Raw genomic sequence first — 12,638 nt, 5'->3', positions numbered from 1 at the left:
CCAGGTCTCCACCTGGGTGTCAGGTACACAAGGTGTCTGTCTCATCTCCATCGGGGTCTCCACGTGGGTGTCAGGTACACAAGGTCTCTCTCTCTCTCTCTCTCTCTCTCTCTCTCTCAGTGTGAGACTATGCAGCCCACCAGGGTTGGCCTTTGATGTCCACCTCCCTGGGGCTCTGCTCCAGCATCCTGAGGCTCAGGGTGACTTCTGGGGGTCAGCTGGACTAGTGCCTTTCCTTGTTGACCACCATCCCAGCTGACCAGCCCTTGAACTTGGGATTGGGGGCAGCAAGGGGATGATCTTCCAAGGTAGACCCACCCCTCCATGTAGCACTTGTAGTCCTGCAAGCCCAAATGAGGATTCTTAGTTTATTTTTTCTTTTGGAGTCAGTGATCTTTATGTATTTACATATGTAAATTTATTTGAGATTATATAAAGGTACTGAAATTTATGCGAATTTACTAACATTTGTGTAAATATAGAAATCCATGAAAATTTATTGACACCTAGCAAAAACCATGTAGCTTTATGTAAAGTGATTAGTGGTAGCTTTGGGATCCGCATGGAAGGAAGGCCTACACTTCCGGGAATGGAGAGGCCTACTTCCCAGGAAGAAAGTCCTTGTCAAGGTCCCTGCGGGTGCCTAAAGGTCAACCAATGAGGATCAGACCTGCCTCAACCTTTAACTCCCATGCCCTGAATCTATAAAAGGAGCTCTCCCAATCTCTGATGCGCGACATCCCCAGCCCCAGCTCTGTTGGGACCAGGGAACCTCGCCCGGGAGCAGAATCCCAATAAAAGCCTGTGAATGAATCGATTCATCTGCCTGGGAAGATTTGTTATGCGCCAGACACCTTGCCGAAACCGGGGAGCTGAGATTGGTGCCTTCCCTCTCTGGGTTCGAGGCCCCCTCGCTCATTGAACCTGTCTGGTGCTCCAGGTGAACTATGGACCACGATCGACCAACTGTAAGTAACTCCTCCCTTGCTCTCCCTCCCTCCTCTGGGTTGGCCCAGTCTCTGCGATCTCCGGTTAGCTCTCCGTCCAGACAGAGACCTCCAAATCATGCACACGTGGGCTCTGTTCTCTGCTGTTTAGCCTCCCAGCGGCTATTGGAGACGTCCTGGCGCTGGCTTGGCCCCGTAGAGGACTGACATCTAATCTGTCTGCTGAAGTCCAGGACAGGGGACGCCTTGACTGATCAGTAGATCCGGGCTGCTGGGCAGACCATGGGATCTGGCCAATCCTGAGGGTGGGACTCAAAATGCCCCCTGGCCTGCCTGCTGAAGAACTTGAATAAACTGGGACTGGCCCAGGACCTAAGGAGTAAACGCCTGATCTTCTACTCCACCCAGGCATGGCCTAATTACCTTGAGAATTTCTGCCACAGGAAGAGAAAATGGTCAGAGGTCCCATATGTCCAGGCTTTCTGAAACCTCTGCTCCCGTCCTACTCCCTTCTCCCTTACTTTCCTCTCTGCTTGCTCCACAGCCCAGGACTTGCTGGCCAAGATCAGGCCCCCACCTCCTAAGGGCGCCTCTTCTGTGTTACTGCCAAACTCTCCACCCTCCACCTTTTCAGACTCTCTTTGAGTTCCTGGGGATCCCACAGCTAGCCAGGACCCTCCCGCCCCCATATGCGCATTCTTCTGCCCTGCCCCACTGCATGTCCTGCCTCTCCAGGCCTCCATTGCTGGAAGCCAGGTAGCCACTTGGCCCAAACACCAGTGTCAAGCTCCCCATCCTAATGGGATTCGATGTCCCTGCTTCCCTGGCCACCCTCCAGCAAAGTTTTAAAAGGACCGGTTCCTGAACACATGGCTCTACCTTTGAAAATATCGCTTTGTAACTTGCTGAACTTATTTTGCAATTTATTTTAACAGGTTTCCGGGTAATCAGTATTCAATGAAACAGCAATGGGTAATTAGTACTTGTTTTAGATTAATGCAATTTTAATTGAATTCAAGTAGAGATATATCATATCAGCATCTTAAGTCATTTAGATGTAACTGCTAATTTATTGTAAATTCTTGTATATTCAGCATGTTAAATTTGTGTTAAAATGTTATAAAAATGTGCATTTGGTAAGGAAGGTTAAAAGGAAAGAGTTATTTTGAATAAAGAAAGGACAAGGTTTGCAAGATTGACTTCATCCTGATGGCTAGTTTACTCTAGAATGGAATGGAAATGATGGAATGTTTCACGTAAGTTGAAGAGGGTGTGTGGAAGTCACAGAAGGTTATGAAAGAAAGAAATCTGGGATCTTAATGAGAAAGCCACAGAGGCCTAAAGAGTTAAATGTTCTGTAAAATCCTACAGGTACTTTCAAAAATGCTATGTGAAGTAAGCAAGTGCCTCTTGTTGAGTTTATAATGAGTTTATAATTTTAAACGTGGCAACTGAAAGTTTTGTCATCCACAGTTTTATATATCAGATTTGCTGCTCATAAAACTAAAGCGTTGTTGGTTCTGTGCTTAGCTGTCCTCCTATAGGTTCTGATGGATTTTTTCCAGCCACATCTATTGTATTCAGTACTTTGGGATGGCAATGCAAACAGATGAATCCAATAATGTATTATAGGTTCCAACTGAGAAAGTATGGTTAACTGAGGTTACTAAGAGCATAAAGTAATTCAAATCAATTGGTAAATTAAAAAAAACAGTTAAAGAGTTTAAAAAGCTAGTACTGACACTGCTATATTTGTTATCTAATGATTGAAACTGCTTTCTAAATTTTCATTTGATATTACTATTGTCAGTAAGTGATCTGGGACTTGAGCACCCTCTTGACTTGCATCCTCTGGTCTGCTTTAACACAAACCAGGAGGAAAAGAAAGCTCGGCATCAGAAGCAATGGGTGGCAGCCTATTAATGGCTGTTTTGTACAGTGATCTACCCTCAAGGAGACCCAACAGGCCAGTCCACTGCAGTGGCTTTCAATGTGGTAAGCCTGGGCTTCAGCAGAAGTCAGCTTGTGAAGAGCCCTGGCAGCTCTGCCAAGAGTTGGATCACTGGAAATGGACCTGCCCTGGAGTCGAAGGACTTCAGGTCAGAGCCACAGATCTTATTGGCTCTAAGCTGAAGAGCCCTTCACTTGGCCCAACTTCCAAGGAGACCACCGCTGCTGAGAGGGGATGGCCAAGTAGGGTCAGCAACATTAGAGGCAGAACTGTGACTTTCCTGTTAGAGATGCCCCCTGCCTTGACCTGGCCAGTTCTCCTCCCAGGCCAGCTAGGTAATGGAAGTCAACAGGGTGCCTTTCCAAGGAGGTTCACACCTCCCTTAGGATGTACCCTATGTGAAGAGACAGACAGGTCTGGGCCTCTTAACTTACAAGACCTAAAGCCCAACCGATTATTATCAAGCCCCTTCTGTCAGGTTCTATTTGTCTCTGAATCAGAGAACTTAGTTGTGGCTGAGACAGCACCTTTCTTGGGTTCTCTAAAATGACTCTGTCCTTTGTTCTAGACCCTGTCTAGCCCACTTGGGTCTCATTCCTTTGTAATCATAGCCTCTACTTTAACATCAGTGGCTCCACTCCCAACCTGTGTGTACTGATGGTCCTTTCCGCCACATAATGTTGCATAATTATTCAGAATTTCTCTACAGACAAACCCCACTACCTGCAAAAGTTGAGTGGCCTTTCTCCCAGTCTTGGCTGGGATCAGATTTAAACCACGTCCATCAAACAATCCACACAAGGGTCCAGAGACCCCCCTCATTTCCTCTCTATGAAATCCTTTCATTACCTCGTTAATGCCACTCTTAGGATTATCGGTTGCTATTCTCACCCTGACTTGTATACTACAGTGTCTGTTTAAGTGTTTACAGCAGGTGATAATGGAATGAACCAAGGCCTTCAGCAACCAGGCAGTCAACCAGATGCTTCTCCATCCATACATGCCTGTCCCTGTGGAGCCCCAAGATACCCGCAGCGGGCCCCTGTAGACGGGCCCCAGTCAGCAGGAAGTAGCCAGAGAGACTCATCGTCACCCCCTTTCCTATCATCAAAAGGTCGGGATGGTAGCTTTGGGATCCGCATGGAAGGAAGGCCTACACTTCTGGGAATGGACACCTTGCAATTAGATGTATATGAATTTAACAGAATTTATGTAAGTTTATTGAAATTTATGTGAACTTAGTGAAATATATGTGGTCTTTTAAAAGATTTATTCATATATTTAAAAGAGTTACACAGAGAGTAGGAGAGGCAGAGAGAGAATGGTCTCACTCGCTGGCTCACTTCCCAATTGGCTGCAACAGCTGGAGCTGCACAATCCAAAGCTAGGAGCCAGGAGCTTCCTCCCGGTCTCCCATGTGGGTGCAAGAGCCCAAGGACTTGTGCCATCTTCTACTGCTTTCCCAGGCCATAACAGAGAGCTGGATGGGAACTGGAGCAACCAGGACTAGAACCGGTGCCCGTATGGGATGCTGGCACTACAGTTGGTGACTTTACCCTCTACACCACACCACCAACCCCAGAAATCCATGTGTTTATTGAAATCTATATCAATTTTCAAAAAATTATATAAAATACTTAATTTATTGAAATTTATGTAAATTTATTGAAGAGGTAGAGAAAGGGCTAGCTTCTGGTTCACTCCAGAAATGGGAGACTTGAGATGCTGCTGACCTGAGACCAGCAGCCAGATGCAAGGGGCGGGCACTTAGCTGGACTTGGCACGACGGACGGTTCAGCCTTCCTTCCCACATCCTGATGAGCAAAACCATGGTCAGTCAATTCCTCAAATTTGGTCTCTTACAACCATTTTCCCTGTTGTCTGCAGTGCAAATGGGCATGACCAGGTCAGGATGTCCAGGTCCTGATTCTCATGTGGTAGACAGGATGATATCCGCAGGATACAGGTCCTAGCCCCCACCTGATAGAATAACTTCCCACACATGTCCAGAAGCTTCTAGAAAGCATGCACCTGCCAATTCATGCTCTGGCCCCCAAGGCCTGTCCAGCTTCCTGTACCGTCAGCACCTCCTCATTCTCACATTTACCGGAACCCACTGGGAACTCATCCCAGGCAACCTGGAGGAGAGATGCACAGGTGGGCATGGGCAGTCAGTTGTACTTGTGGCTCCACTTCCCATCCAGCTCCCTGCTCATGCACACCTGGAAGGCAGCAGCAGGGGATGGCTCAGGGCCTTGTGCACCTGTTGTACCCACATGGGAGACCCAAAAGGAGCTCCTGGCTGCTGACTGCAGCTCTGTACTAATGCACACATGGGAAGAGGCAATAGGGAATGGTTCAGGGGCTCAGCCTGTATCTGCCCCCTGACACCCACCTGGTGCTCAAGATCCTGCTGGTCATTCAATTTGTCTTTCACTTGCGGGATCGGTGACAAGAGGCCACACCTTTTGAAGAACCTGCGGTGGGGAGAGGGGTAGAGGAGTGAGTATGGCAAGTTCTGGAACCTTCCATCTGTAACTAAGGCTCAGCCCTCCACACCTATCTCCCTTGCAAGTCTCAGCACTGACATCATAAGGGATGCAGGAAACAGGAGGCAGTGTGAAGGTACAGTTACAGCCAGGAGCATTCTAGAACCTTCTGTGTGTCACAGAGGCTCAGCCCTCTACACCCAGGTCCCTTGGAAATCTCAGCACTGCCATCATGAGGGATGCAGACAACAAAAGACAGGGTGGGAAAGTACATTCACAGCCAGAAAGCTCCTGGAACATTCTGGACCCTTCCATCACTCAGGCTCAGTCCTCCACACTCATCTCCCTTACAAATCTTAGCACTGCCTTTGTAAGGGATGCAAAAAATAGGAGACTGGAAGGAAAAGAACAGTCACAGCTAGGAACCTTCTAGATGGGACCTTATAAAACCTGCTATCCATCACCCAGAGTCAGCCCTCCACACCAACCTCCCTTTCAAACCTCAGCACATCTATTTGAGTTCCTAGCTCCTGACTCCAGCTACCAGCTCATGCATACCTGAGAGGAGGCAAGAGGAGATGATTCAGGGCCATGAGCACCTACTGCACCCACATGGGAGACCCAGATGGAGCTCCTGGATCCTGATTTCATCCTGGCCCAGCTCTGCTGTTGTGGCCATTTAGGGACACCTTGCCTGTGTGGATGTCTGGGCCACATGCATCTGGGGAATTACCTTTTAGCGAGAAAGCCCAACACAAGGGTGCAGACAAGGGTCCCCAAGACCACAAGCAGGGACACACGCACCAGGCTGCCATCCTCTGTGTCAGAGCCTGCAGGTGGAGACAAAATAGGTACTGGCTGGTGCAAGGTAGCATGTGCTGTCGACAGGCAGCTGGTTCACCTCAGCCAACCCCTGCTGCTGCCGCCCAGGTGTGCATGAGCAGGGAGCTGCAGTCAGCATCCAGGAGCCCCATCCAGGCTTCCAAGGTAGGTGGAGCAAGTGCACAAGCACATAGACAATCCCCTACTGCCTCCTCTCAGGTGTGCATGACCAGGAAGCTGAAGGCAGAAGCCAGGAGCTTCATCTGAGTCTCCCACATGCATGCACCAAGTACACAAGGACCTGAGCCATCCCCTGCTGTTACTTCCCAGATGTGCACAAGCAGGAAGCTGGATCAGAAGAAGGGCAGCCAGAATGGGGAGGTTCTGGGTCTGCCAGGTGTCGCTGGCAACTGCCCATCACCAGGGGTTGGACCCCTTAAAGCTATGCAGCCATTACCGAAGTGCACAGGCTGGCTCCAGGGGCTCCAGCCCAGGACCCTGGCATCCGCAGCTCGGACCCGCACCCAGTGCCTGACTCTGGGCTCCAGGCTGGGGAAGTTGTATTTGTTCTCTGATGCACCAGATACTTCAACCTTGGGGTCAAGAGAGAGAGAGAGCAAGCAAGCATCAACTGGTTCACTCCTCCAAATGCACAAAACAGCAAGTGCAGGGCCAGGCTGCAGTCAGAAGCCAGGATCTCCATCCGGGTCTCCCATGTGGGTGCAGCAGATGCACAAGACCTGCAGCCATCACCTGCTGTTGCCATCCAGGGTGTGCATGAGCAGAGAGCTGAACTGAGGTGCCAGGATCTCCATCTGGGTCCCCTACGTGGCTGCAGCACATTAACAAGGCACTGAGCCATTTCCTGCTGCTGCCTCCCAGGTGTGCATCTGGGCCCACAAGTGTGGTTTTGTTTTTTTTTTTTTTTTTGGACAGGCAGAGTGGACAGTGAGAGAGAGAGAGACAGAGAGAAAGGTCTTCCTTTTGCCGTTGGTTCACCCTCCAATGCCCGCCGTGGCTGGCACGCTGCGGCCGGCGCTCCACGCTGATCCGATGGCAGGAGCCAGGTGCTTATCCTGGTCTCCCATAGGGTGCAGGGCCCAAGCACTTGGGCCATCCTCCACTGCACTCCCTGGCCACAGCATAGAACTGGCCTGGAAGAGGGACAACCGGGACAGAATCTGGTGCCCCGACCGGGACTAGAACCTGGTGTGCCAGCACCGCAAGGTGGAGGATTAGCCTAGTGAGCCGCGGTGCCGGCTTCCACAGTGTTTTATAGAAGGGACCAATCAGCCAGGACTGATCAATAAAATTTAAACACGATATGAAACTTACCAGGGGGTTCCAGCTGCCAGGTTCCATGTTCTACACAAAAATACAGAAAAATTCAAAGTTTCACCTTCTGCAATCCTGGGGATTTCCAAGAGTTTCGTGAATTCAGCCAGAGGAAGCAGGTGCTTGAGTGACAGCTCCCATGCACCTGCATTCCCTGCCCCACCCCCACCTTAGGGACCTCTGAGGAGACACCACAGACCTCCTTCTGGATGTCCAGCTGGTATTGGAAGTCCAGATGCGACAGCCGCTGCTGGGTCTTGGGCTGCAACCACTGGATCAGGCAGTGGGACTCGTTGCAGTGGACACTGGTGTTGGCCGGAGGGCTGAAGCGTTCTGTAGGGGAACAGACCACCCTGGGGCTAAGTGGTGTCCACTCTTGTCCCCTGCTGGCCTCCCAGGACAGAGCTGACCACTCCCTGCCAGCCAGCATAAGGGAGACCCAGATGGAGCTCCTGGCTCCTGACCCCAGCTCCCTACTCATGCACACCTGGGAGGAAGCAGCAGTGGGGATGGCCCAGGGCCCTGTGTATCTGCTGCACCCATCTGGGAGACCCAGGTGGAGCTCCTGGCTGCAGCTTGGTCCAGCCCCTAGCTGTTGGGCACATTTGGGAGTGTGAACCAGCAGATGGAAGTTCACTCTCCATCTCTGATATGCAGACATCAATCAATCAATTAATAAATCAACCTCAATCCCACCCCAAAACAGTAGATGCCATCAGCAAGCATCCATTCATGGTGCTCACCCATTTCCTTGGTGGATAGTATGGCATCGAAGAACTGGATGTGCATGTGCCGGCTGCTGCCATTGACCAGGAAGTAGGTGTAGAAGGGCCACCTGGACAGGCCGTGTAGGTGGCAACCCAGGTGCGTGCCCGCCTCCTTCAGGTATCTGGGGCATTCTGTTTCCCTCTCGCCTTGGCTCCTGCAGCATCCCACAGGCATGCATTAAAAAATCCCAGTCTCAGCCTTTTCTCTCTCATCTGGCCATCACCAGATGCAACCCCCACCCCAGCACTCACCTAGAACCCTGCAGAAACAGGAAGTATTGGGTATCCATGGGGGCAACTGGCCCCCGGGCCCAGGTGCAGTTCAGGAAATCGGCATCGTAGATGAAGCAGGAGAAGTTCCTGGCAGCCGTGCCCTCCATGCCTGCATGGAGCACGTAAGCAGGTGTTGGAGCTCAGCCTGGTGCACAGGAGCTGGGCTTGGGAGTGGGAGGGGATCTCAGAGGGCAGAGGGATTCGAGACAAGGGGAGCATGGGCCCAAGATACCTGTGTTGACATAGACCAGGGTCTCACGCAGGTGTCTCTGATGAGCTGTCACCTGGACCTCGAGTGTGGCTCCCGCATGCAGTGTCATGGAGGTGAAGGTGCAGCTGCATCCCATCCGGGAGACCTGGCCCCAGATACTGGTTCACTTCTCGAAATGCCTGCCACAGCCAGGAGCCCTGAGACTCCTGGCAGGTGCACAGGAACCTGAACCACCCCCTGCTGCTGCCTCCTTGCAGATGAACATGAGCAGGGAATGGCAGTAAGGAGCCAGGAGTTCCATCTGTGTTTCCCATGTGGGTGGAGCATTAGATTTATCCACTTATCACACCCACCTATCATCAATCTGTGTATCTATGTACCCATCTATTTATCATTTCTATTTCTTTATCATGTTATATCTATTATATCCATCATCTCTATCAATTGTATCACTTACTGATCTGTCATATGTCATCCACTCCTCAATGTGTCTTGTCTACCTGTCATCTCCATATATCCATAATATTCATCATCTATATTTTTCTGTCTTACATACATATATCCATCACCCATTTTCTATCTACCCATCAATGTATATCTTCTAATTATACACTTATTAATATGTTAATATGTATCCATACATCTATTCATTAATCTGTGAATGTATCTATATATAACTTTCTCACTTATATTTTCATAATATGTATCCTAAGTGGCAAGCATCTATCTACCTATATCATCTACACTTTATATCTGACAATCCATCCATCAACTTATACCTATGATTGTCCATCTATCCATCATCCATTCACCCATCATTCCATCCACTCATCCTCCCATCCATTCATCTACCCTTCCATCCCTTCATCCCTCCACCCACTCATCCATCCACCCATTCAATCACTCATCCACAGATCCATGTATCCACCCATCCATCCACTCATCAATCTATCCATACATACATCTATACATCCACCCACCCATCGATCGATCCATCCATCCATCCATCCATCTTCCCATCTACTCATCCATCCAGCCATTCACCAATCCATCCATCCATCCATATCCATCCATCCATCCATCCATCCATCCACCCATCCACCTTTCCCTCTACACATTCACCCATTCACCCATCCGTCTATCCATTCACCTATCCATCCACCCATTCATCCACCCACCCATCCATCTCCCCATCCATCCACCCATCCACCCATCCATCCATTCACTCATCCACCTACCCATCCACCCATTCAGTAACACTCTGCTGTCCCCTAGAGGAGTACAGGCCCCCAGTATGACATATTGTACATATGGGCTGGCCATGCTCTGGCCATGTTTCTTGGGTTTCCCATGGTTCTCTATGGGTGCCATCTTGGTTCTCCCTCCATTATAAGGACAGCCTAGTCCAGAGCTGGGGGCTCACCTTCAGGCTAGGTGCTCACCTTCATGATGATTTTCCCTGTCTCCTCATGTCTCAGAAAGCACCTGGCTTCAGTCATGTTCTCTGGGCAGTCCCAGCTTAGGTTCATTGTCCTAGGGTTGAAGGTCACATTGAGGCTGGGGTATGCCCCCTCAACCTCTGGATCTCCCTGGATCTGGAAGAGTGCTGGGGTAGGCCAGGTGGATAGCACAAGGAATATCATCAGGACATCTGTGGAGACACCTGCAGGAGAGAGAAGGCAGAGAGAGAGAGAGAGAGAGAGAGACAGAGAGAGAGAGAGAGAGAGAGAGAGAGAAGACATCCTAGGGATGTCATCCTCCTGTGAATCACGTGGTGATCAGGACCTGGACATCCTGGGAACATCATCCTATCATGTGGGCATGAGGAAGTGGGTGTCCTGGGGACATTTTTCCTCTGGTTAAAGGGACCCTCTTAAAAATCCCATAGATTTGGGGAAACAGAAGTGAAAAATAAAATACATTTAAAAAGATGATGTGGCTCAGGTTTGTTTTGAGAATATTTTAAAAAGTTTTGTCTTTTTTAACTTGACTTTTGCAATGATTTCAAGAGGGTGAGTGACAGAGTTCATGGGGTGCAGTGAGGGGAGGTACATGAGCAGGGAGGTACAGTCAGGAGCTCCATCCAGGTCTCCCAAGTGGGTGCAGCAGGTGCACAAAGCCCTGAGCCATTGCCTGCTACTGCCTCCCAGATCTGAATGAGCAGGGAGCTACAGTCAGGAGCCAGGAGCTCCATCCTGATTTCCTACACGGGTGTAGCAGGTGTACAAGGCCCTGAGCCATCCCCCAGGAGGTGTATGGGTGAGTGAGTGGCTGGGCGTGCTCTAGTGTGCCATATCACAGCCGGGGACATCCATTGTCAACCACCCACTTCCTCCTCCTGGCTTCCTCTTCTCCTTTTCCTCTGAATGCTACTCACTCCCTGCCCATAACTCACCCCTAGATGTCAATTCTGAGCCCTTAATGGAATAGGAAAAAACATTTTTAAAAATCTTGGTTCCAATCCAAAGGCCTTTATCAGCTGTGGGGAGCCTGCCAGGTGCAGCCACAGCTGAGGCCAAGCTTCAGGTCCTCCTGCTGGGTCCCTAACACTCACACAAGTGTATCCACCTGAGTGATCAGAGCTGGGGAGACCCAGGAAGGGGGATCCTAAATTTCTAGATGTTTCCTAGGCTGCACCCTCCTCCTCCAAGGACTTCTCCTCCCCTTCCACACCCCATTCTGCTCACCTAGAGCGGGAGCCATGAACAGGTGCAAATCAGCTCAGCAGCAGCTGCAGCAGAGCTGGGGAGACCCAGGAAGGGGGATCCTAAATTTCTAGACGTTTCCTAGGCTGCACCCTCCTCCTCCAAGGACTTCTCCTCCCCTTCCACACCCCATTCTGCTCACCTAGAGCGGGAGCCATGAACAGGTACAAATCAGCTCAGCAGCAGCTGCAGCAGGCGTAAACCTTGTGTATGCTGGGGTTACCTGGAGGCTGATTGACAGGCCTCCTCCTCCTCCTCTTCCTCCTCCTCTTCCTCCTCCTATTTTTCCTCCTCCTCCTCCTCTTAGTCCTCAACCTGTCTGCCTGTCTGTTTTCCTGCCTGCCTGTCCATCTACTGTTCCTCTTCCCTGCCTCATATCACTTCCTCCTAGGGCAGGATTGGGAAACCGGAGCCCCCAGCCAATGAGATCAGCTCACGTCCACAGTTGCACACGGCCTCACTCTTCCTGCAGGAAAGAAGAAGAGGGTGTTGCTAACTACTGGTATTGTGTACACAGGGGACGTGAATGAAGGAATGAAGGGACAGAGGTGAGGTGCTGAGAGACTGATATGTCCATCTATCAACTATCTACTCTCCTTTTTAGTCTGTCCATTGTGTATCTTTACCTATATCTGCTACTTCCATGTGAATCTATCACCTATCATCTACTTACTTATTATTCTGTCAATCACCTCTCTTTCCTTCTATCTTTGTCACCTATCTATCTACCATCTGTCTTATCTATTAACCTCTCTGTCAACCTCTTTCCTATATCTCTGTCCTTATGTTTGAATATCCCCATCAATCACCAATCAACCTCTCTACCTCCACATGTCATCGTCATCTGTCCACCATCCATCCAGCTGTCCATCATCCATCTATCATTCATCTGTCTGTCCATCATAAGTCCAGACTGCAAGCCCCACTTGGTTCTGCCTCCCCCCAACAGCCACATCACTGGCACCTCTGGAAAGCCCAGGACAGCCCCAGTTTCCAGAATCTTCTGAGCTGAAATGTCACTCATGGGCTGGATGAGGAAGTGAGCATGACGTAGAGGCTCAGGGCCACAGAACAATGAGTTTCTCAAGAAGTCACTTCCTCTTTTTAAAAAATAAGTGTATTTGGAAGGCAGAGTTGA

The 12,638-nt window shown here is 50.0% G+C and overlaps 1 protein-coding gene and 1 long non-coding RNA gene across 2 annotated transcripts; both read right to left on the bottom strand.

Annotated features, from left to right (window-relative positions):
• Positions 1-4,588: 4,588 nt before the first annotated feature.
• CSF2RA (colony stimulating factor 2 receptor subunit alpha) lies at positions 4,589-8,691 on the bottom strand. The gene is made up of 8 exons (XM_062181495.1): positions 8,564-8,691; positions 8,288-8,466; positions 7,744-7,877; positions 7,545-7,574; positions 6,667-6,802; positions 6,121-6,217; positions 5,294-5,375; positions 4,589-5,036 (listed from the first exon to the last, which is right to left on the bottom strand). Exons 1-8 carry the CDS (start codon positions 8,689-8,691, stop codon positions 4,938-4,940), a joined length of 885 nt encoding a protein of 294 aa, XP_062037479.1. The 3' UTR covers positions 4,589-4,937.
• A 130-nt stretch (positions 8,692-8,821) lies between these two features.
• Positions 8,822-11,535, bottom strand: LOC133751329 (uncharacterized). The gene is made up of 3 exons (XR_009864807.1): positions 11,483-11,535; positions 10,238-10,458; positions 8,822-8,940 (listed from the first exon to the last, which is right to left on the bottom strand). It is a non-coding gene; the product is annotated as an uncharacterized LOC133751329 (long non-coding RNA).
• Between the last annotated feature and the right edge of the window lie 1,103 nt (positions 11,536-12,638).

Source organism: Lepus europaeus, chromosome 22 (genome assembly GCF_033115175.1).
Source record: "Lepus europaeus isolate LE1 chromosome 22, mLepTim1.pri, whole genome shotgun sequence".
Taxonomy (NCBI): domain Eukaryota; kingdom Metazoa; phylum Chordata; class Mammalia; order Lagomorpha; family Leporidae; genus Lepus; species Lepus europaeus.
Note: the sequence above shows the minus strand (reverse complement) of the source record. Positions and strands in the feature narration are given on the sequence as shown.